Below are 25,524 nucleotides of genomic sequence, written 5' to 3'. Positions count from 1 at the left end.
CATCCTACTCAGCCTGGGCCCAATATCCCCTTCCCCAAAGGAGCCTTGTAGGATTTCAACCAATCATCCAGGATTTAAGGCAAAAAGGCTTCCTACGCCCCGCCAACTCACCTTATAACACTTCCATTCCAGCCATTAGGAAGCCTAATGGATCTTACCATTTAGTGCAAGACCTCTGCATCATTAACTCAGCAGTGGTCCCCACCTTTCCCATTGTGTCCAATCCTTATACCCTGCTTTCCTCTATCCCTTCTTCCACGACATACTTTTCAGTGCTAGATTTGAAGGATGTGTTTTTTACTGTCCCACTTCACCCTGATTCACAGGATCTCTTTGCTTTTACTTGGACTGACCCTTTCACTTGAGTTTCTTCTCAGCTGACCTGGACAGTTCTCCCACAGGGATTCCAAGACAGCCCTCATCTCTTTGGCCAAACGCTATTCGTTTCCTCTTTTCTCTTATAGTATGTTGATAATCTTCTTCTATGTAGTCCCTCTCTTGAGGACTCCCAAAGAGACAGTTAAGCTTTTAAATTTTCTGGCTGACAGGGGTTACAGGGTCTCTCCAACAAAGGTGCAACCTTCCCAGCCTCAGGTCATTTACTTAGGAGTTAGCTTCTCACCTGGATTTAAGGCCATCACTGTAGAGAGAAAAACATTGCTACAGGACATGCCCACTCCATCCACCAAGGAAGAAATCCTTTCCTTTTTGGGATTAGCAGGATATTTATGATCCTGGATCCCCAATTTTTCCATCCTGGCAGCTTCCTTATATGAGGCTTCAAAGGGTACTCCCACTGAACCTCTCCTCAACACAGTGAAAGCCCCTTTCCATACCTTAAGGAAAGCCCTTCTTCAAGCCCCAGCCCTCCACCTCCCTGACTTAACCAGACCATTCTGTTTGTCTCTGAGAAAAGTGGGTTTGCCCTGGGGGTCTTAGGACACATGTTTGGTCCCACCTTTGGACCAGTAGCATACCTGTCAAAGAGGTTAGACCCCACTATAAGGGGCTGGGCGCCATGTCTTAGAGTATTAGCTGCAGCATTTCTCTTGATCCAGGAATCAAAGAAACTTTCTTTTGGGGCTCCCACTGAAGTGCTCTCACCTCATCATCTGTCTGAGCTTCTTACTTATAAGGGTTTGCAAACGCTACCACCCTGTCAGGTGTTATCCTTACAAACTGCTCTTATTGAGGACTCTTCCATTTCCTTTAAGACATGATCTCTTTTAAATCCAAACATCCTCTTCCCCCTGCCTTCCAACATACATGCTTCAGCAACCCATAGCTGCCTTGAGACCCTGGAGGAGTTATTCTCCTGCCCCTCCAATGTCCAGGAAGAGGCTCTACACAACCCTACTTTCATATGGTTCACTGATGGAAGCTCTTTTCTCCGTGAAGGGATCCGATGAGCTGGATATGCCATTGTCTCTCTTGAAAAGGTGGTAGAATCAGGACCACTACCCAACACCACCACCAACCAACAGGCAGAACTCTCCTCCACATGTGAAGTTTGCCTGCGAACAAATCCTATAGCTCCCTGTCCTTTTAATAGGAGGAGTGCTACTTCTTTATCAACCAATCAGCTTGTCTTACAGGAATATCAGGATCTTACAGGAATCGGAGCCTAGCTACAGTCGTGCTTCCCAGAGGAGCTATTGAGTCCCCAACTCCTTCCTGCCACTACGATCTCTCTCCCTTTAATCAGCTCTACGTCCACACTCAGCAGGAAGCAATTACAGAAGACAGACCTTTGTCCATGTACCCAAAAGAGATTTTCTTATAAAATCAAAAACGGGAATGTAATACAAAGCTGATCTCCCACCCCTTCCGTTGCACCACAACCTAACTTGCCAGTCTGAAAGCTGCTCTGCCCTCCCCTTAAGTAGCAGGAATTTCCAGCCTACACTACAGCCATTTCCTGCTTCCCACGTTATATCCTAGCTTGTCAGTCTGAACATCCCAGCTGGCTATTGGTTCATCAGTCAGCTTGCATGTATTCTCCTCTGCTATTGGTTCCTTCCAGCCCGGGAGATTCCAATATCTGGGAGAAGCGTCCATGCCATCTCTCTTTCCCTTCTTTCCAACCCCAGAGCGGACGCTATAGTCGTCTGTATAATAAAGTCTCTTGCGTGAGGTCCTGTGTCCGTTGTGGATTTCTGGGTGCTATTGTTGGACTGCAACTCAGACCGGGCGTAGGGAGCACCAGCTCTGTCGGATTTAAGAAGCTGGAGACCCCGCGGGTCCTGAGCTGAGCTGCATTTTTCCATACAGTGTATCAATTGAATCAATACTTTTTATGAATGCCATAATTTGAGTTTAGGTTTCTCTTTTACCCAGTAATTTTAATACATTTATTTCCAGATAGGATGACCTTCCTTTGTTAATAATTCTCATTTTATTGTATTGTTGTCAAAGACTATTATTTGAAATATTTCTCCTTTGTGGAACTTACTGATACTTTATAACCTAATATGTGATGCTTGTGTGTATGTGAATTTCCCATGTGTGCTTGATGAGTTTATTCTCTAATGTCAATAATCTAAAGCCTGATTGTCCAAAAGATGTACCTCAATTCTTTTATTATATACATCGTCTGTATCTTTATTTATTTGGCCTTCTTTTATTAATGTTTCTCTCTCGCTGTATTTTATGGGGTTTATGCTCTTATAAAGGTTTTTGCTGTGTTGTTACATAAATATTCATGATCATAATATCATTTTAAATTGTGACCTCTAACATTAATGTCCTTTATCATGTTAATTTGAATTCTCCATTGTGTAATATCAACATTATATGCATACCTTTCTTATTTGTTATTCTTTTCCTTTCCTGATATACCTGTCTTAGCCCATTACTTTACTTTTAGTATTTCTGAATCATTTTGTTTTGGGTGTATTTCTTATATAGCATATATTTGGGTCTTTTTGAATCAAAATGAAAAAAAAAATAACTAAGTTAAATAATTTGGCACTTATTTTAAAGCTAATATGTTTGGTTTCAGTTCTTTTATACTACTTTAAGTTACATGTATTATATTTGCTGTTTTTATTTCCTTAGTTTTCTTTTCTTTAAAAATTTATTTTGATGCTTAGGAAAATTTATAGTTTTGTTTTTTAAGCGTTATTTTTCAACATCTATATGTATGCGTGTGTATATATAATGCTTATTGTCCCTTTTTTAATAATCTTTTACTCCCTGACTTGATCATTTTTAATGTAGCCTTTATCTCCTGCCTACTGTTTATGTTATAGTCAGTGAACTATTCTACTTTGCTCTCCCCTTTCTTCCTCATTTATTCTAGTCAGAATATAATTTCATAACATACAGCCTATATCATATAACATCTCATTCTTCTTCAACTCCTTTTCTAACTTCTCTAGTCTGTAATTGTAGTAAATGCTCACTTATCAGTGTTTTTGTTCAAGTTTTCCCAGCCTATATTGATTGGATGAAGTTCGTCTTTGAATAGGTAGGTACTATAAGAAGGGTTTATAGATGTAGATTTTCTTTCATATATAAAACTGCTTAATTTTTTTTTAATTTTTATTTATTTATTTATTTATTTATTTGTGGTGCTGGGGATTGAACCCAGGGCCTTGTGCTTATGAGGCAAGCACTCTGCCAACTGAGCTATATCCCCAGCCCCTGCTTAATTTTTTAAAACAATTTTTGTGACCTTGAGATTTGAGGGGGCAGTTTGATTACATGTAAATCTTTGATTTACATGTTTCAGGGCTGGGGATACAGCTTGGTTGGTAGAGTGCTTGCGTTGCAAGCAGAGGGCCCTGGCTTCAAATCCCCAGCACTGCAAAAAAAAAAAAAAAGTTCACACATTGTGATTTACATGTTTCTTGGCTTTAAAAAAAAATGCTTACCCATTATTGCCTTGCTTTGTGTTGTGTTTTGAGAAGTTTGATGCCAATTGAATTCTCTCACCCCCATAAGGCATTTGATTTTTATAAAGAGTACGAAGATAATTTTCTTGAACTTTAAGGCCTAATAGTTTGATGGGATTGTGTATTGAAGTTGATTATTGCAGGCTAGTTTTACTGATATCCCCTGGATTCTTTCAGTATGTAAATATTTGCCTTCCTTTGTTGTATAGTGGATCTTTAGACCTTACCCTCCTGTCTAGCTGAAATTTTTGTGTTCTTTCACCAACATCTTCCCAGTTCACCTTCTCCATTCCAGCTCCTGTTTATCACCATTCCACTCTGCTTCTATGAATTTGTGATTTTAGATCTTATATATAAGTGAAGTCTTGCAGTATTTATCTTACTGGGACTGGTTTATTTCATTTAATCTGATATCCTCTAGTTTAGTCTATGTTATTGCAAATGGGAGGTTTTGGAGAATCTCCATACTGTTTTCCATAATGACTGCAACTAATTCACATTTTTCAGTTGGTAGTTGGCATTTCTCTACATTCTGACAGCACTTGCTATCTTTTGTCTTTTTGATAATAGTCATTCTGACAGATATGAGGTGATAATTCCAATGTGGTTTTAATTTGGATTTCCCTGATGTTTAGCGTTGTTGAACACTTTTTCATATACTTCTTGGCCATTTGTTCATCATCTTCTGAAAAATCTGATTCTTTACCCTTTTTTTAATTTGATGATTTGCTTTCTTGCCATTGGTGACTTGTGTTTTTTACATTTTGGATATTAATTTTCATATATATGGTTTGTAGATTACTTTCATTCTGTCGTCAGTCTCTTCACTGTTGATTGGTGCACAGAAACCTACATTTTGGATATTAATTTTCATATATATGGTTTGTAGATTACTTTCATTCTGTCGTCAGTCTCTTCACTGTTGATTGGTGCACAGAAACCTTTTAGTTTGAAGTAATCACATTGTATTTTTTTAGTTTTACTATCTCTTGCCTATTGTTGTATGTATCTTTTTTAGACATTTTATATGTAACTTGAATCTTTGCCATTTTAACTACTTTCATATCTACTACATTCTCACTGGTCTTTTATTGCTTTAAATTTTTCCCTTTCATTTTCTTTTTTCTTTTAATATTCCTTATGTTTTCACAAGAGTATTATTCCTTGTGCACCTTATAATGTGGTCTTCCTTTTTCAATTTTGATATACTTTTGTCTTTTCCTTATATTTTTCCCTAAGATCATACAACTCCCATATTATTTTGCTTTTTGTCTATTTCTGCTCTTAGTTTTTGAATTGCTATTTCAAGGTGTTTTATCTTGGAAGCTGTCTGGTTAATTAAGGGCACTGGATTGATTTTAGGATGTTGTGTTACATACTTTTTTTCTGCTTTGCCATTGGGAGTTTATGTTTGTAAGTCGGATTTGGGAATTCTCATTTGTTTTTTCTTTCTGTATTGTATTTTTTAAAAAATTTAGTTATAGATGGGCACAGTGTCTTTATTTTATTTATTTATTTATTTTTATGTGATGCTGAGGATCAAATCCAGTGCCTCTCACATGCCAGGCAAGCACTCTACCACTGAGCCACAACCTTTCTTTTTATACTACATTTTTAAAAGTAGATTGAGACTGTTCCTCATTTCTTTAAACACGACTGGCAGTTTGTAGTGGTTTAAAATCTTTATAGTTCATGATAATCCTTTTTGTCACTTTCTGTGAGTGTAATTTTTTTTTTTTTTTTTTTTTTTTTAATAAAAAGTTGTAGTTGGAAAGGGGTTCTGTATTCTTTGTTCCTATAAAAGGCAAGCACTGTCTTTCAGGATCCTACATTTAATACTTTTTGTATGCTGCTTAACAAATTTTTGCTTGTTCTTAGGTGATGAAGATGTTTTTAAGGCTTTATCTTAAAACCTTATTTTGTTGCCGCATGCAGATAGTACCCTCAATCCTTCCAGAATTGATTTTTGTGTATAATATGTGAGGTAGAAGTCAAAGTGACAAGGTACACTTTCCCATGTGGCTCTTATTCATTTTAAAAAGTGCAAATACCAGATGTGTTATTTCTTTAAGAAAAATAGTAATAGTCACCTTCCTTAACATTAAAATGTGCAAAGATTTCATGATGTTGAGAAAATGATACTCTACTCTCTTTTAGAAGGAAAGGCAAATTCATTCCTAGTAATATTGCTTAAATCCTTTTTAGATATAGTAAATATTTCTTACATCTCATTTTAAATACTGTGTGTTCAATTGTCCAATATTTTTTGAAAAATACATCTATACTGTCCTATCATTATCCTCTGCTGGTGGGTCTTTGTTGAAACTGCTAAAACTAAGGCTAACTCCAACCAAGAACAAGGTCCCATTTTCCTGGTATTATCAATAACTGTGTAAGAGAAAGCATTATGGGAAGACTTTTTGGTCATTCAAAATGATAACACTAAATCGCACTAATGTGTTTAGTTTTTACAACTCCACATCACTGTGGCCCACTAAACCTTTTGAGGGCAACACTTTGTTTCATCACTGAATCCCCAGCACCTACCTAGCTCATAATATACATTCAAATTCTTTGAGAATTCCAAGTTTTGTTTTTGAGACTGGAATGGTCCTATACTAAGTACTGAGAAATTTGTTCCTAAATCACTTTGTTTGCAAATTGCGATGCTCTGTAAGCAAGCTCCTTCCCTTCATTGGAAGTGGACAAAATGATGTGCTTTCGTTCTAGCAAGTAACTTCGTGTTCTCCACCTCATCTTCTTAAACAGCAGTATTCTAAGAGGAGCATTGCTCCATAGTACACCTCTCAGTAGTTTGAGTTTCTATTTAGTTGAGAACATAAGTAAGGTTTCCTAATTTTCATAATAATATTAATTCTCATTCTGGTCTATCTGAATCAGAAGCATTTCTCTTCTCTTTTTAACACAAAATATTTCCTTTTAACATCTTTCAGAGTTTACTTTGTTACTGTTTCTTATCTACTGAAAGTGGGGTTGATAATGGACATGGGAAGAGGTATGATAACCTTAAGGTCTCTGAACTCTGCATAGTAGATATAAACTCACTGCCAACATGGGCTAGACAGGTAAAATAAATGAGTGAAATGGAATAGGCATGAGAAAAATAACAACATTCCCATGATGATAAGTGATAACTGAGCTTCAGAATTGGGAACATTGTGGAATAGGTCAATGGAAAACTGGAGGGTGACTTTCTCTTTCAGCTGCTTCTTAAGTACAACCATTTGAAAAACTGGCCTTGGTTTCTATATTACTTAGCTTTCCACTATAATAGAATACCTGAGATAACTGGCTTACAAAGAAAAAAAGGTTTATTTTGGCTCATAGTTTTGGAAGTTTTAGACCTTGATGAGTTGGCCCCATTGCTTTGGGCCTGTGGCAAGGCAGAACATCATGGTGGGCAGGTGGAACAAAACCACTTGTCTAATTGCCAGGCAGCAAAAGAGAGTGAGAAGGGGCAAAGGGTCCCACAATGCTGTTTAGTAACATGCCCCTAAAGACCTCCCACTAAACTCCACCTCTTAAAAATTCTACTGCCTCCCTGTAGTACCACCCTGATTTTCAAATCTTAAATACATGGGTCTTTGGGCGGACATTCAACATCCAAATTATAGCAGTTTCCTTTTATTTCCCCTCATTATGATTTTTAAGAGAATCTGAAAATTCAAAATTTATATGAGGTTTCCAGGTTTTTAAAATCTTGGCAATTAATTTAAACACTTTTGAAAGCATATGGCCCAAAACTGTACGGACCAAGAAGCCAAGTAAAATATATCTGTGGGCTGGTTCAGATCCTGAGCCATACATTCCATATTCTGTGATGTACTTCCATTAGATTTGCTCATCCAGAAGTGGTGCAGGGCATTCCAACTACAGACCAAAGTAAGTTTCTAACCGTATTAATTTTGTTTGTTTCATAACAAATTATAACAAACTTTTCACCTTAAAACAGCAGAGTTTGTTATCTCAGTTTCTGTAGAGAAATCTGGGTACTACATGACTGAATTCTCTGCTTAGTGTCTCACTGGTGTCAACCAGGGAAATAATTCTTGCCGAGGGTTCACAGTTCTCTTCCAAGTTTAGTGGTTGTTAGCAGAATTCACTTTGTTGCAGTTGTAAAATTGAGGTCCCATTTTCCTGGTAACTATTGGCCATGGACTGTTCTCATTTCCCAGAGCCTGCCTGTAGTGGCCCTGATGGCAGTTTCGCAACATAGATGTTTGCTCTCTTCTAAGCCAGCTGGAGTGTGTGTCTCTAGTTTCCACCTCTGCAACTCATCGGAGAAAACACCATGCTTTGAAAGGGCTTAATTAGGTCAGGAGTGCACCTAAAGGCTTTGAAAGGGCTTAATTAGGTCAGGAGTGCACCTAAATAACTCCTTTTGCTGTATAGTTAATAAACAAATATTTTAAATTTTTTTATAAAACAGGGAGTCCTGGTAGGTAAATACATAGAAACATAAAGTGATCACATGCCAGAGGAAATTTTTAAAGTAAACTCATGTTGGAAAAGTTCACCTTTACTAATTAATCAAGAAAATAACAAATTACCGGTTTCTTTTATCTCATACTACTAGGGTAGAAGGAATAAATTGGAATAGCCTTTCTAAAAATCAGTTTAGTAGTCTTAAAAACATTTTGTTGTTGTTGTTGTTGCAAGAATGAGCCCAGTGGTACTTAACTACTGAACCATGTATCTAGCCTAATTTGTATTTTATTATTTGTTTTTAGACAGGGTCTTGCTAAGTTGTTTAGGACCTCACTACATTGTTCAGGACCTTGCTAAGTTACTGAGGCTGGCTTTGAACTTGCAATCCTCTTGTCTTAGCCTCCTGAACTACTAGGATTATAGGTGCGTGCCAATATGCCTGGCCCCAGCCCTTTTTACTTTTTATTTTGAGACAGTCTCACTAAGTTGCCAAGGCTGGCCTTTAACTTGAGATCCTCCTGCCTCAGCCTCCCAAGCCACTAGGATTACAGACATGTGCTACACATCCAGCCTCAGTTTAGTAGTAGTATATGTTGAAGTTAGAGAGACAGTATGCATGATTGGATTAGTGAAAAGATGGATGAACAATACTACGTGTGTATATGCACTTGTATATTTATTTAACAACGATTATAACCTTATGACATAAATACCATTGCTGATTTCGTTTATCGGATGGGAAGGGCTGAGGCACTACAAAGTGTTATTGGTGGTTATCTCAAGACTCTTTTGAATGACCAAACTGCAGAAATGGAATTAATGAATCAACTAGATTGCCCAGATAAGGGAAAACTTATTTCTTCATTTCCGAGAATATTTTACCACAGCTTTAACATTACTTATAAGTAAAACCTATGATTAAAGGAGGTAAGTAAGGAGTAGTCATCTCAGCTGGGAATAAGAGGTGAGGGCTGGCATTTCCAAGGTATATATTAGATTCATTAATGCACCTAGAAGGTTAACAATTGTACTTTTTCCCTTATTTTTTAAAAATTACTATTATATACCTTCTAATATTAACCTGTTAATATTACATTACCTCTTTAAGTTTCATAGAACTCGTGGTTTAAAATGGTGTCTGGTTTCCACCACAGACTGAATTTATTTACATTTCATAGGACAAGATAATGGCAAATAGATAATATGAGAAGGTACTACAGTGTTATTATCAAGTACCTATATGATTCTTTCCCCACTGAAAGAATTTTTTAAAACCTTAACTTTTTAGATTTTTTTTACTTCAGAATCATATTTTTGTCAAGTTACTTCTTCATTTTCCCAAAGTACTTTTAAATTTAGTCTAATAATTTGTGATTCCCTAGTATTAGTATACATGACATAATTTTTTTATTTTTTATTTGACTTTTTATTTTGAAAATAGAAGAATAAGGTCAAAATCATCAAGAATGATGAATTTATCTCCGTCTAGGGTAGTACTTAATGTAATATTTAAACTGACCATTCCCTGACCTTAGTTGTCAACTTCCTTTACACTTTTTTTTATGACATAATTTTTATAAAGACCCTTTGTATGGCATGATAGCTGTTTTTTAAATATGATCTTTTTTGGGGGGAGGGTATTGGGGATTGAACTCGGGGACTCTCAACCACTGAGTCACATCCCCAGCCCTTTTTTGTATTTTATTTAGAGACAGGGTCTCACTGAATTGCTTATTTAGCACCTTGCCATTGCGGAGGCTGCCTTTGAACTTGCAATCCTCCTGCCTCAGCTTCCTGAGCTGGTGGGTAAATATATTCTTTTTAGATACCTAGAAATATTTGTACTAAGCACCATATTCAGCCTTCTAATAAAGTCACATCTACATAGATCCTTAAATGGCGAAGAACAGCTAGTGCTGCTGAGCCAGGTGAAACTGTTGTTCACTTTCAGAGGAGTTAATTGGAATATGTAAATATCTTCTTAATGTAATGCTCTTGCCTTTACCTATTCCCAATTTGTCTTAAGATTTTATGTTATGAGCACTGATTCTGCACACATTTGACTTTGCTACTTGCAAATTACTGTATAGCTTGTGATATTTGTAGTGCTTGAGAAAATCCTTGAAATAGCATGAAATATGTATTACTTTGTTATAACATTAGGTCAGGATTTAAAATTTTTGGTATCCAAAATATTACTGTATTTAGTAATATTTCTCTACTTACTAGACTGCTTCTTAACTAATTTGAAGCGTTAACCGTATTTTGGTATATGTTCCAAGACCTGTACCTGAAACCACAGATAGTACTGAACCCTGTGTACAATATGTTTTTACCTATACATACAGATGTATGATAAAGTTAATATAGAAGTTAGGCATAGAGATTAACAATAACTAACAATAGAATAATTATAACAAGTTACATTAATTAAAGATATGTGGAGGTTCTATCTCTTCAAAGAGTCAAAACAAATATTAATATTTTTAGATTGTAGTCAGCTGTGGGTAGCTGAAACCATGCATACCAAAACTACAGATAATGGGAAACTACTGTATCAGATGATAACTATTTGTAGGGTTCTTTTATAATGTGTTGAACCAAAAATGGTTTAAGAGTAGTACACTGGAAAGAATATAGAGTCAACCTCTGCCAATAGTTTTCAAAATGAAGATGGTATAAAATCAACAATAGTGCATTTAAAGGCAAAGGTAGTATTGTAAGATTGCCGCCTCCAGCATGGCTGTTAATTCAGAAAACCAGTAAGGGGTGATGGGGGATTGAGAAAAGACAGACACACATAGAGAGAAAGCTGGCACCAGGAGGGCACTTTCTTCTGATGGAGGAACAATGACCCAGAGCTTGCTCAGCATGTTTATTTATATAGTTTTTATCATCAAAACGTTATTTGTGGGACTGGGGCTGTAGCTCACTGGCGGAGCGCTTGCTAGCATTGTGAGGCACTGGGTTTGATCCTTAGCATCAATAAAAATAAACAAAGGCATTCTGTCCATCTACAACTACAAAAAAATATAAATAAAGGTTATTTTTGAAAAAGTTTCAGTAAAGCACACAAACTTGAAGGTCGCAGTGAAACTTGTGGGGACATCAAGGTTATTTTGTTATGCCCAGAATTCTCTATCCCTGGGAATTGGCACCTGAGTTCAAGATCTAGACTGATATAGCTCTGCACCTTTGCGTGGAGCCTACTCAGGCTGGGTATCACCATAGCAACTGGGCCATCTTGACCTGCATCTTTGCACAGGAAGTTCCCAGTGCAAAATGTAGCCATGAGGCAGTCAGAGGTCATGATTCAAATCACCGCTCTCCCCATAAGATGTTTAGGTGATTTTATATAAAAGACAAGCTGAAATATATACTAATTAAGGAATGAGACTGTGGGACAGTGAGGGAAAAAGCAAAAGAATCGTTGCTGCTGTGAAAAGAGAGTGATTGGATCATTGTGGACCTTGAGGTACTCCCTGGGGAGAGAAATGCTGTTAGTAAACACTTCACAGCTCCTTGGGAAGCATCATTTATTTTATTACTGTGAGTGGTGTGTAGAAGGAAAAAAAAGTCCTAGATAAGACAGAGAACTTAGTCTGTGCTGTTATATAACAAAAATACCATAGACTGGTAACTTAAACAGCAAACCTTTATTTCTCATAGTTCGGAAAGCTGGTAGCACAGGATCAGTTGCATTGTGATAGTGCCACCCTCACAACTTACTTCTTCTCAAAGGTCCCATCTCCAAATACTATCACATTGGGGCTAGAGCTTTTAACGTAAGAATTTGGAAGGACACATTCATTCATTCATAGGTTCTGGACTGACTTCACCTCTAATGAGTAGTGTCACATTAAGGAATCTAGGTCTCTATGATTTTCAGTTTTTTTCAACTGCTGAATGAGGGTTTTGGAATTGATCTCTCAGTAATTCTTTTCAGGTATAATTTATATACCTTTAAATTCACTTATTAAATGTAGTTTGGTAAGCTTGAATAAATGTGCATAACTACACAGGCATCACTAAAATTCAGGTTTCAACATTTTACACCACATGAAATGTGGAAGCTAGAGAGAAAAAAGGAAAAAGAAAAAAGGTAGGGAGTGTCATGAAATGAGAAGGAAAACCAGTAGAGTAGAAGAATGATACTAGGAGGAGGGGAAATAGAGAGGTATTAGGGAATTAAATTGGCCAAATTATGTTATAAGCATGTATGAATATGTTATGATGAATCTCATTATTACATTAAGTACAGTGTACCAATTTAAAAAGTTAATTTTTTAAAAAGTTTCCCATGTGACCATTTCAACTTTCTCCCTCCTTTCCCCCCAGTCTGACAGCTACTGATGTTTTCTGCCTTTACTTTGCATTTTCTAGAAACATACAACTTCTCCTCCATAACCTAATGTTTTTGAGGTTCATCTGTGTTGTTGCACATATCAGTACTTTGTCCCTTTGTATTGTTGCATATTAGTCCTTTGTGTGAGTATACACCACATTTTGTTTATCCATTAGCTAGTTGTTTCAGTTTGAGACAGGAGTAATGATACTATGCATAGTCTTATTATGAACATGTTTTCGTTCCTCATGAGTAGATAGCTGGAAGTGAATTACTGGGCTGCATATCTTTTTTAGAAACTTCCAAACTGTTTCAAAAATGACTGTACCATTTTATATTCCTGCCATTATTGTATGAAGGTTCTGATTTCTCCACATCTTGACCAATATTTGATGTCAATTTTTCTACTATAACCATTCTTTTGAGTATGTACTGTTATGTAGTTTTAATGTCATTTCCTTGATGATGAATGATATCCCTGAAAGTCCACATTAATCTTATTCAAGAGAGATTACTGTAGCTTGAAACAGTTCTTGGGATTCTTATTCAGAATTCTTTAGACAAGTTACCAGCCTTATAAAGGAAACTCATTTTTATCATTTATTGATGGATGTCTTACTTTAATTCTTATTTCTTTTTTCTTATTTCTTTGAATATTTAGGTCTATCATGAGGATATGTTACTTTTTACATGTCCTTTGGACATTTAAAGATAGAAGTTAGTTTGTTATCTGTATCTGAAGTTCAAAAGACTGAGAATGAATTTTAAGTTTGATCAGTTGTCAAATTGTAGTTAAAACCACAAGAGTGGACATGATTACCTAATGAGTTGAGTAGAAATCTGACAATTTGTAAAAGAAAAATTGAGTAAATCCAAAAATCATTTGAGGGATATCCTGAGCCATAAATCTAGGAGGTCTGCAATAAATTATGTTAAGAATACTGTTGATTGACCATTTATTTGGGGCTACCTGCCTGCATAGGTTGACTTTTACATTCTTCATTATTGTTTTAAAGAGTACATGTGTTTTACAGAAAATTAAATTTTCACAAGGTCAGTGATACCCTGTACTGTTTTTTAATTTGAATCATTTTCTGATTGTTAATGTTTAGAATGTGAAGGGGAAAGAATTAAAAGCAAAGCTATTAAATAGAATAGAATAAAAAATTTACCTGAATCTCTAAGAAATATGATTTTTAATCTTAAATATGCTAGTCATTTTTTACTAATGTAACACCCAGTTTGGTATATTCTGATTTTCTTATATACATTGCAAATATTATTGATTTCCTAACAGTCACACCAAATATGTGTTTTTCTTTCATCCCTAGGCAAATACTGTGGTCTGGGGTTGCACATGAACCATTCAATTGAATCAAAAAGCAATGAAATTACAGTGCTGTTCATGAGTGGAATTCATGTTTCTGGACGAGGATTTTTGGCTTCATATTCAGTTATCTATAAAAAAGGTAATTTTCATCATAAACAATGGCTCCCACATTTTGCAGTTTCTGACGACAAAAAAGAAGTGTTTGAGTGCCTGTTATCTGAAATTGGAATAGAATAGAAAGGCTGAATAGTTAATAATACTTACAAGAATTTGACAAATTAAGTAAGTCTCAGAATTTCAAAAATTAAGTGTATTAATTTTTTCATCAAATCCAAATACTTCCTTTTCCTTAATAGATTTATTTTCACTTTTACAAGATTAGAACAAAAACTCTTATAACCGTTTTTAAATCTGTGAATTATTGAGATGTACCATTTTCAATTTAAATCCCACAGTTTAAATACCCGCAGTTGACAACTTCATATTTCTCTGTTAAGGATCCTATTACTGTTCAAATGCCCTTGGAAGTGCTGAGTTATTTCTGAATTGTTAATATTTAGGTTGTAAAGGGGAAAGAATTAAAAGCAAAGCTATTAAATAGGATAGAATCAAAAATTTTCCTGAATCTCTAAGGTAAAATGGAAGACATACATGAAATCTCTGATGTGTTTTGGCGATTGTGGCTTATATTTATTCCCCCTTGTTATTAAGGGTACCATGATGAGAAAATTTAAGAAGTCATTCCTAGTACAAGGATATATCAAAACAGTCATTTAAATCAGAAAATGGATAATTGTTTTTACATTTGACACTAATTTAATTTGACATTAAGTTAACCATTTAAAACAAAAATTAGCTTCATATTATATATACATGAGAAAATTATCAAGTGCCTTCTAGGTGTGGGTATGTTGACTACTGGGAATGACTGAGGATAGAGCAGGCTATTCTCTTTAGCTGTGGTAGGTTTGAGATACACTCTATGTCTCATTAAAAGTTTCATTTAGAACACGATAGAGGCTGCTTTGTGTGAAGAAGAATCTGCTTTCTCTTAGTTCATAAACAGTGGGACAAGGTGTAAAATCTAATATCTTTCAGAGAAAATAAGAAAACTCACTTGGATAGAGTATAGAAAGAAAAGAACTGGAAACATTATGCTAAATGAATGATTAATGTTTTGACAGAGACAGGAAAACTAAGGTATTGTGATGTTATGGAAGGATAACAGGTAACCCTTGAATTAAAACCTGCCTGTGCCTCTTGCTGGCCTGGTGATTTGACAAGTTATTTCACCACCATGTCTCATAAGTGAGTTAGTTAGTTGTGAGGACTAAATCTAATCGTGCATATGTAGTGTCTGCAGGTATACAGTATGATAGGCACACACAGTGGTAGTTTCCCACTTGCACCACTGTAAACACACATAATGCATTCTATTCTCCCCCACCCCATCATCTAAAGGGTAATATAGAGAACAGAGTCAAATGAGGATAGATTACCTTTTTTCAGTTTTACTCCTTGAGAGTGTTGGGTTAATAGGTGAGAGGATAAAAAATATGAATGATTTGCTTCTTAATTTTCTTGGTCTTAATAGTTGGTTAAATATTTTTTATTCATATTTTCCCCATGCTTTCCTTATTTATCAAGTTGAATATTTCTAGAAAATAAATAGCATCTCTTTAATTTTTTTATTAAGTATTACATTAGGCATTTATATTGTGGAGTTTTTTGACCCACAGAAACCTGAATGGACTGCATTAAAGTTACTTAAAACTTGACAGTGATCTCCAATAACAGGATCAATATTTTAGGCTTTTAATCAGGAACTTCTTGTTAGTAATACTTTCCAAAGTGATAATCATCTTGGGAAATCCTCATTTCACAATTGTCACCTGAAGTCTTAATTTTTTGTTTATCCTGTCCCATTCATCAAACATTTGTTTCATTTGAACTTAAATTGGCTAAACTATTTTTCTAGAGAACACTAGTTGAATTCTTATTACTTCTTGGGTGGCCTTTTAGTCACAATTTCTTGTAATGACTCATGTATTTTGAAGGCTGTTTGGCTTTGTTTGAGCGCCTCGGTTATTTTTTTCATTCAGGAAATATAGCTACCACAATAAATTCCATGAATATTTTTAAGTAACATCAGTACATATCCCTAACTTAGCAATCTACTTGAAGATTTAGAGTTTTTGAGACTAAGAGTGTGAACAATCTTGCTTCACAGCTACTTATTTGTTGTACACTCCAACAGACTCATTAATGCTATATGGTATGTGCTGTTGATAGAGTCACAATTTTATCCAAATAGACTAATGTTCATTATTTTGTACAAGACCCCTTTCAAAATTATATTCCCTTATTTCCTGTCTATGCTTGGTACTAGGGAAACAGTAGTATTTAAAACATATACAATCATGCCTTCATGGGGCTTTTAACTGATTGTTTAGTTGCAGTTACAAAAAGTATAAATGGTAAAAGTCCAAAGGGGTTTAGAGGGTGGAAGATTGATAAAGAGCTGAGCTTTTCTGAGAAAGCTACTTTAGCTCAAAGCTGAAGAATTAATTGGAAATTCCAGGCAGACAAGGAAGAACATTCTCGGGAAGAGAATAGTAGATGCAAAGACCTGATGGTTGGAAGCAGCTTTGGAGGAATTGAGGGGAAGAGCCCTTGTGGTGGGATTGGAGTGAGTGAAGGATGCATAGATCTTGTTTGCAGTGCCATATAGAAAATATAAGGATTAGAGCTTTTTCCTAAGAGTGCATGGAAATTCGTGAAGCAGAGTAGTGATGTGACTGAGCTTGTTTTTGTTTTTATAATCTCCCTTTCTCTGTGAAGAGTAGATCAAAGAGAAGAATAATGTAGGAAGATCGATTAAATGGGTAGTAGAAGAGACTAAATAAGAGATGATTGAATTAAGAGGTCATCTTATGAGCACAACACTAGAATTATGTCAGTTTTTAAAGATTTTTGTCACCGGGCATATCTTCTACAGGGAAAAATATTCCTATTTGAATTAGGATTCATCTTATTGCAATTTAAATTGTAGTAAGAGACTTTGGACATAAGGGAACTCTCTTGAATGAGACTCAGAACTACCCTGGTGCCTAGTCATGTTTTGAGCACTATCCTTAGTGTCCTCTTCTAATTATATTTTATATACTCTTTTTATACTGCTTTTTTAATACTATGTCTAGTTTTATAAAACTTTCCTTTTTCCCTGTTATTTTTAATTACCTTTGAGTAGTAGTTTGTAGCCTTTTTCTTTACCAATTTTGCAAAGAAAGAGAATTCTACCTACCAGTGAAAGAAAAAGTTCCTATTTCCCATTGGGTAGCAAGGAAACTTTCATAGAAATATGAATCAACACTTCCAATAATTATAAGGATTAGTATTTCTAATTCCAAATTGATATAATCCTATCAAATTTCAACTAGACTTTCTGAAAAATTGAAGATTTGTGTGGACCTTTGAGGGATCCTGGACATTGATATTAACAACCACTGTTACGATGTTCTAAGGAGAGAAAGTAAGTTGTTTACTGGTCTTAACCATAGGAGGTAGTCAACCATTCAGAGGCCTGAACTTGGTAGCTCGGAACTTTTTATCTAGTTTAATAATAACTACTACTACTTTTTCATTCTAAAAAATAAATTTTAAAACAGCATTTACCATTGGACTCAAAATTATAGAGGTAGGATCTAAATTTCTGTTTTTGAATCTCTCTTCAACAATGGCCAGTTTCTAGGAGCTCAGCGTTTCCAGGAGGATTCTGGGCAGTGTTTTTTTAAAGTTATTTTATAGAACAGTGAATTTAGGAGACATACCTGCAATTGCACTGAAAGGCTCATCTTCAAGGCAGCATTTATTTGAATGTGCTATAGTGGGTGCACTTGTGTTAGTTTGCATACACAATTGTAAAATGGTTATTCTGGTATTCTTTGTAGAATATGGAACCATTACTTAAATAATGTTAAACCTCTTTATTTTAGGATTTACTTATCTAGAAATTTGTAATGGTCAGTCTAAAATGTACCTATTTTTTTATTTTCGAGGAAAATAGCAAATTGTTTAGATTTTTCTGTGAAACAGAATGACCCACTGTAGATATTAACATTCTTCCTGATTGAAACTCATAAACACTTGTCCATTCATTGCCTTCTGCCCCGTAGTGTCTGATAACAGTATGCCTAAGACTTGTCAACAGTCGAGCCTGAAAAATACTCCCATTTGACAGGGTTATTTTTGCTATATGATAGATTATTTTTAGAATTAATGGCAGTGATATAAAAATCTTAATTGCTGCATTCTTTAACTTTTTTGCAAATATTTTTCATTTCTTCCATCTTACATCAGATTCCATAAACTTATAAATGAAACAGGGCATAATAAAGAACTCCTTTCTAATAGTGTTCAGATTTCTGTAACTGGTTGCTTTTTCACCCCCTGCATGGAATTTTTTTGGTTTTGAAAACAGAGTATGAATTCCTTAGATTGTTCCCTTAATTTATACAATCTCTTTTGTTTGGAGTGTTACATACACTTAGCCAGTTTCTATTTGTGATTTTTATTGTAGGTGGCAAACATTTTAAAACTCTGAAACTATTAAACTAATTTTAGTAAGATCTTATTAAGTTTCAGTTTACTTTCATATCTATATCATTATTTACAGGAAAATGAAGACTGAATATGCATAATGTTTGTGTTAATAACATGCCCCCAAATAACCATTTTAGTGTTAATTTATAAAATGATGATGTTGATGAGCAAAGTGTTGCCAATTTTGCAAAAAAAAAAAAGATAATTTAAAATAATTAATCTGTTAAGGTGGTATTAACCAAAAGAGTCAATTCAGTCAATTTAACTCATGGAATGAAGTTTATGTCAAGGAGGCATGTAAATATCCTGAAGGACACTTTAATGATTTCAGTCTTTTCTGTGTCATGTCTTTTTTTTTTTTTTTTTTTTTTTTTGAGTACGTTAGGAATTCTATAAAGGAACCACACATGTGTTTGTGGTATCTTGTGGCTGTCCTTCACTATTGGTAAATACTGATGTCCTAGTTACTGTGTAGGTCACAAAAGAATTGTGCTAGCTTACAATATGTCTGTGTTAATTTTTTAACACAGATGTTACCAATCAACCAAGAATTCTTTGGCTCAGTTAGGATAGAAATCAGGAAAAGGTTAGCTGCATCTCCTTTGCTATGACCACCTCTCTGCGCTTAGTGTTGCGAACTCTTAGTGTTACCAGCTTAACCTTGGACTTCTTTACTAAATTCAAAATAATAATGTTGAGGCAAGCAGCAATTTCATCACAATGAGGCTTTATTGGGCTGTGCTTAAGCACAAAGGAGGCAGTGCATGAGACAGGGTTCTGGGACTGGCTCCCCTAGGATGTTAGGAATGAAGCTTATATAGGCAAAAGAGGTGGGCTCACACAGGCACACTCAACTGTTACCCAAGTGAGCAGAATTTCTGTAGCGTCTTGCCAGCTTTTTTCCTCTCAGCAACAGGGTTTGCATTTATTATGTCCTTCTCCACTCCATTGTTATGAGATGGTGAAGGTGCTTACAACAGCTGCCCCAGGAGGCTGCAGGATAATACCCTGGCAAGCCTGGAGGGCCATCACATGCCGGGTCTGGCAGGGTGGCAGCAACAGAAGGAGCAGCATTGCTGCTGCAGTCTGTCCCTGTAGCAGTAATAACACAAGCAGTGTTGGCTGCAGAAGTGGTAGCAATGGTAGTTGCCAAGGTAGTGGCAGAAGTGGCAGGAAATGCTGTCACCGGCTGACCCCTCTCAAACCATCCCAGCTACAGCTGTAGCCAGTGCCTGGCATCACAGGCATGGCAACCCTGATTCCCATCCCAGCCTCACTTCCACCCCATCATGCAGGCTCAAAACTGCTGCCTTGTCAAATCCCAGGACAGTGAGGGCCATCCACAAAAATAGCCCTTGTTCAAAATACCATACACATACAGGGGATTGGGCCCCTGCTGTTCTGTCTCAATAGGAATTTAAGGATAGAAAGGGTTTGTTTTGACCCAATTAACCATATGTAGCTTATAGCCTATCTAACAGCATGATTTCTTGCTTACACAACTGAGCCATACCTACATCATCCAGGAGAAAGCTTTAAATCTTTTCATCTGTGAAATTTTTTTCTTGTTCCTATTGTAGATTCTGCTTCCATAGATGGCATTATAATTTTTCTGAGAGGAATTTAAGATTTTATCTCCATTCTAAGTATGTAAAAGGAGAGAGGAGAGACAGAATACCTAGTACAGGATCAGGCATTTTGTAAATGCTAGTTGATTCTGAATAGATTATGTTCGGTGTATGTAAATTTTCATAACAAAATTGCAGTTGGTGCAAATCATTGCTAGATTTCTATCATGAAAAAAAGGAATTAGCCCTAAGATCACACAGTAATATTAATATTGTCAGGAGAATTTAGCAGCCAGACAAGCCTTATCCCACATCCTTCAGTACTTGAACAAAGGAGACATCACACAGCAAGCATACTGACAGGGTATGAAAATTTTGTAATTAGTTATTTAAATAATTTAGAGCAGATATAGGAGTAGAATTTGTACACATATATTGTCTTGCTTTATGCTGTTTTCTCACTTCTGTTAAATACAGTAACTTCAGAGTCATACTTCAAGTTTTTTGAGTTAGAATAAATCAAATCACTTAGACTTCCCTTCCTTTATAAGTCAATGTTATCAATTGGGCAAAAATAATATGCTGCAGCTAATATAGATGGTGTTGAATAGTTGTAAGTAATGGGTACTAATACTTCTGAAAGTCTTTTCAATTTGTTCAAGAATATAAAACAATATTGATTGGGAGAAAACATAAATAAACATATTTCTCAGTTCTGCAATCTCAAAAATACCAAATACTGTCAATCAAAAATATTTCTTGAGAGTAACCAATATGCTAACATTTTTGATTGATTTGTTAACATATAAAATATTTATCATTTTTATAGTATTATGTATGGGTCAATCTAAGATTTCATGTTTAAATAAATATTTCACGAAGGAATTATAAAGTTCTCCAACCTTTGCAGTTATTGTGAGAAATTTTTTAAATTGTAATTAAGTTTAAAAAAGTCTGTGTATATCAATTTTGACAGATAGTAATATTGCTAAATGAGGAATTATCTTAGAAAATCTGATATTAGTGTCTTCATTAAAAAATCCTACCAGGCACGGTGGCATGCGCCTGTAGTCCCAGCTACTTGGGAGGCTGAGGTGGGAGGATTGCTTGAGTCCAGGAGTTCTGGGCTGTAGTGCACTATGCCGATTGGGTGTCCGCACTAAGTTCGGCATCAATATGGTGACCTCCTGGGAGTGGGGGGCCACCAGGTTGCCTAAGGATGGGTGAACTGGCCCAGGTCGGAAATGGAACAGGTCAAAAAAAATCCTGAAGCCTTTTAGCCCTTTGTTAATTATTTGTTTGCTGTTGTCCTTACATTCTTTTATGCTATTCCTCACAGTCACACTACCCTGCCTTCACAGGCATCTGAGACTAGTCTCCTCTTGTGTGGTTAAAAAGGCAGATAATGGGGAAGGTCAGAAGTTCTTTTTATAGGCCTTCTGGTTACTCTACCTTTGGGTGAGACTACTATTAAGACTGGAATGGACTCTGGAGGTGCTAATTCTCTTTAGGTTGCACAAGGGAGAGAGTGAGTGCCCATCTGCTTTAGCCAAATCCCTGAGACCTTCTACTTACTATTGCTGCCTCTCTCTTGTCCAGAGGACCCTAGTGAAGTGTACCATGTTTAGTTTGTGTAGTAACAGACATATCTCAGTCTTTTGTATGTATTAAGTATTTGATTAAAATGACCCCCCCCCAAAAAAAATTCTACATAGAGGCTCATAGTTAAAACTATAGTAAATTATAGTCTACCCTGCATTTTGAATATATATATATATATCACTGACTTTTTGGTATTATAGGACATACTAAAGTGGATTTGGTATAATTTGGTGCTTGTAAGTATTTAGTATTTAATGTGTAAGGTCATCTTATAAATTGCTCAGTTCAGAAAGCTTACCATTTTTCTTTGACTTTTCTCTTTCCAATTCATAGCCGTCTGCCACTCTAAGTGAATATATCTGTGTATATCAGAATCTGACTTCACCTGGACTACTGCCTCTCTAGTTCAAGTTACTGTCAACTCTCACCTCAGTTCCTTAGTGACTTTTGTTTTTGCTCTTCCCCCTTCAGTCTACTCTTAATTCACTGTTTAGAGTGATCTTATTAAAATGTCCCATTTCCTTCTGTAAAATATCTTCATCACCAAGACCTTATAGAATTTGGCTTCCTATTACTTGTCTGACTTCGCCTCTTACTTGTCTTCTCCATTTTCACTCTGGTCATAAACATGCTGGGCATGCTCCTCCTGGGCTTTTGTGATATCCATTGTCTATTTTCACTTCCACATGTCTCATACCTCACCTATTTTCTAGGTTTATTCAGATGTCACCCTTACAAATAAGGCCTGACCTGACCCCTGTTCTTAAAATTGTAAATCCTTAACTTTTCCTTACTTCCTTACTCTCCTTATTTTTCTTAAATACTTATCTCCTTCTACCACACTAGGTATTTTTCTTTATAACACTGTGTATTTTCTCCACTATTTCCCCTCTGGAGTACACTTCCTATGCTCAGGGATATTTGTTTATCTCTAATGCCTAGGAAAACACCTGGTCATAATACATGGCTTAATAAATATTAAATGTTAACTGAATCATAACATATACTTATTAAATATTTACTGAGATTAAATATTTACTGAAATATGAAATATTTACTGAACGAATTAATGAATGATTGAACGAATGCCAATTCTGAACCTTTTACTAGCCTTTATTTTATTCATCCATGCAGAAGTGCTACATGTTAAAGGAATTGATCATTACTTCTGTGTCCTCTTTCTAGTGTTAAATACTTTATAATAATTTTATTGAATTACGATTCACACCCATGCAATTCTCACAAAGTATGCCATCCACCAGCTTCAGTATATTCAGTTTTACAGTCATTACCACAGTCAATTTTAGAATATTTTCAAAAGGAGCACTATAATTAATAGCAGTCATCTTCCATTTCTTACACCAAGCCTTTTCCAATCCAAGGTAATAATAACCTACCTTTTTTCTCTATAAATAATGGTAGTTCTGGATTTTCATATTGAATCAGAGCATGTGATCTTTTGTGACTGTTTTTTTTTTGCATGTTTTCAGAGTTCATTTATATTGTGGCACTTATCAGTATTTTGTTCTATCTTTATAGTGTCCTTTGAAGAACAAGTTTTTTATTTTGATGAACTTCAGTTTATCTATTTTAATTTTGGTGCTTGTGCTTTTCCTCTTATCTAAGAAACCATTTCTTAATCCAAGGTCAAGATATACTCCTGTACTTCCTTTTTCATCACAAATTTTAGTAATTTGAGTTTTCTCACTCTTTCTCTTTGATGGCTTGGCTAAGTGTTTATCAGTTTTATTTATTTTTTAAAAGAACCAACTTTTTGTTTTGTCAATTTCAGTTTCATTGATTTCATCTCTGATTTTAATTATTTCCTGTCTTCTACTTTTGGTGTTGATTTGTTCTTCTTTTTCTGGGGCTTTGAGATGTAATGTTAGGTTATTTATTTGTTAACTTTCTATTCTTTTAATGAATGAGCTCAGTACAGTGAACTTTCCTCTTAGCACTGCCAGAGATTTTGATATGTTGTATCAGTGTTCTCATTTACCTCTAAGTAGTTTTAAAATTTCATCCCTGATTTCTACTCATGTATTTTCTTATAAAAGTCTTTTTTTTAGTTCCTACATTTAGATACTCTTTGAGTAATTCTTATACATGGGGTGAGATAGGTAACCAGTTTTATTCTTGATATCAAGTTGTTCCAGCATCATTTGTTGAAAAGACTATCCCTCTGATCCCCCACTGTATTGTCTGAGCATCTGTTGCCTGTTGCTTTTTTTTTTTTTTTTTTAATCACTGTAATGAAAATACCTGAAAGAAGTAACTTAAAGGAGGAAAAGTTTATTTGGTCTTGATGGTTTCAGAGGCCTCAGCCCATAGACATCCAACTCCCTTGTTCTAGGTCCAAAATGAGGCAGCACGTCACAGGGGAAGGGCCCAGCAGAGGAAAACTGCTCAGTTTATGGCTGCATCAGGAAGCAGGGAAGGGTGGTGGGAACAGGGAAGATGCAGCCTTCCTGGGTACATCCCCAGTGATTCACGTCCTCCAGCCATGCCCCATCTGCCTGCAGTTAGTATCTAATTAGTCTCTTCAAAGTAGGATGGACTGATTAGGTTAGAGCTTTCTTAATCCAGTCATTTCACCTCTGAATATCCTTGCATTAACAGAAACTTTTGGGGGACACTTCATATCCAAACCATAACAGTAGCCATGTCAAAGTTCAGTTGTAAATTTCAGGATTTTTTTTTCTAGACTCTAGATGTTTTTGTTCTCTTTATTTATACATTTCAATCAGAAACGTTAGATTGTTTCTTTAGGCTATATTCATCTTTGCCAGACTGTGTTCTTATTAGTGGGAACCCTTGTAGTAACAACAATTTTGTAAAAGGCTGTTTACTTAGGAAAAGCTTTCAAGAAAGACACATAATTTAATTCCCTGCTTAATGTTTTACTTGCTTTTGTGAAGTTGTGAATGTCAGTTTGTATTCATGGCTTGCTTTTCCTTTCTTCAGTCTTCTTGTCCCTTCTTGAACTATTTTAAATTCTTATTTTCCTCCAAAGGAACTCTTTTGAGCCCTAATGGAATTTTAGAGCCAGGGCAATTACTTGCACATTTGCATGGCATAATGTGGAGGGTAAGCACTTTAGGAGCTTACAACCAAAGCCCTGTTCTGATCAAATATATCCATTGTCAACCAGCTTTCTGGCATGTGCTGTAAAGGTAACCAGGCCAGCTGGCAGTCATCTTGTGGCTTGAATGCCATGTTGGACCACACAGGTACCTTTTCATCACAGGCAATTAATCTTAGAAGCTGAATTTCTAACTTAGAAGTTGGAAATTCTTTTGGTAGAGCAGGAAAGTGGAAAATTGATTTTCATTGATATTGTTCAAAAACTGACAGGAATAACTAGTGTATATAATTCATTTGGTTTGTCTGCTTTTCCCAGTCAGTCAAGTAGGTAGTAGTGAACCCCTGTGGAGGTTTGTGTACTCTTAAACCCCTAAAACACAGATGTAAGTTAATCATTCATACAATCGCTCTCATAATGCCACTTTCCAATTAACATAATACACTTTTATGCTCTCTTTCAAGATGTATTTCCGTTGGATAATAAATATAAAATTTCTTTAGAATTGTAAAATTAGAGTGATCAGTTATCCTGGGCTTGCTCTGGAGGACATTAATATATCGGATTTATGTACCGGCTGTGTATTAGTATGCTAGCCCACTTTCCATCAGTGTGATAACCCTCGACACAGTTCTTTAACCAAACACTTA

At 35.6% G+C, this 25,524-nt stretch overlaps 1 protein-coding gene across 3 annotated transcripts in view; it reads left to right on the top strand.

Moving 5' to 3' along the window:
- DCBLD2 (discoidin, CUB and LCCL domain containing 2) overlaps positions 1–25,524 on the top strand; it is a 91,561-nt gene that overhangs the window by 40,887 nt on the left and 25,150 nt on the right. For all 3 annotated transcript variants that reach the window (XM_079100541.1, XM_079100540.1, XM_079100539.1), the window contains exon 3: positions 14,022–14,159. In XM_079100541.1, the coding sequence (XP_078956667.1) occupies positions 14,022–14,159 (138 nt within the window). The remainder of the gene's footprint in view (positions 1–14,021; positions 14,160–25,524) is intronic.

Source organism: Sciurus vulgaris (genome assembly GCF_902686455.1).
Source record: "Sciurus vulgaris genome assembly, chromosome: 10".
Classification (NCBI taxonomy): Eukaryota; Metazoa; Chordata; class Mammalia; order Rodentia; family Sciuridae; genus Sciurus; species Sciurus vulgaris.
Note: the sequence above shows the minus strand (reverse complement) of the source record. Positions and strands in the feature narration are given on the sequence as shown.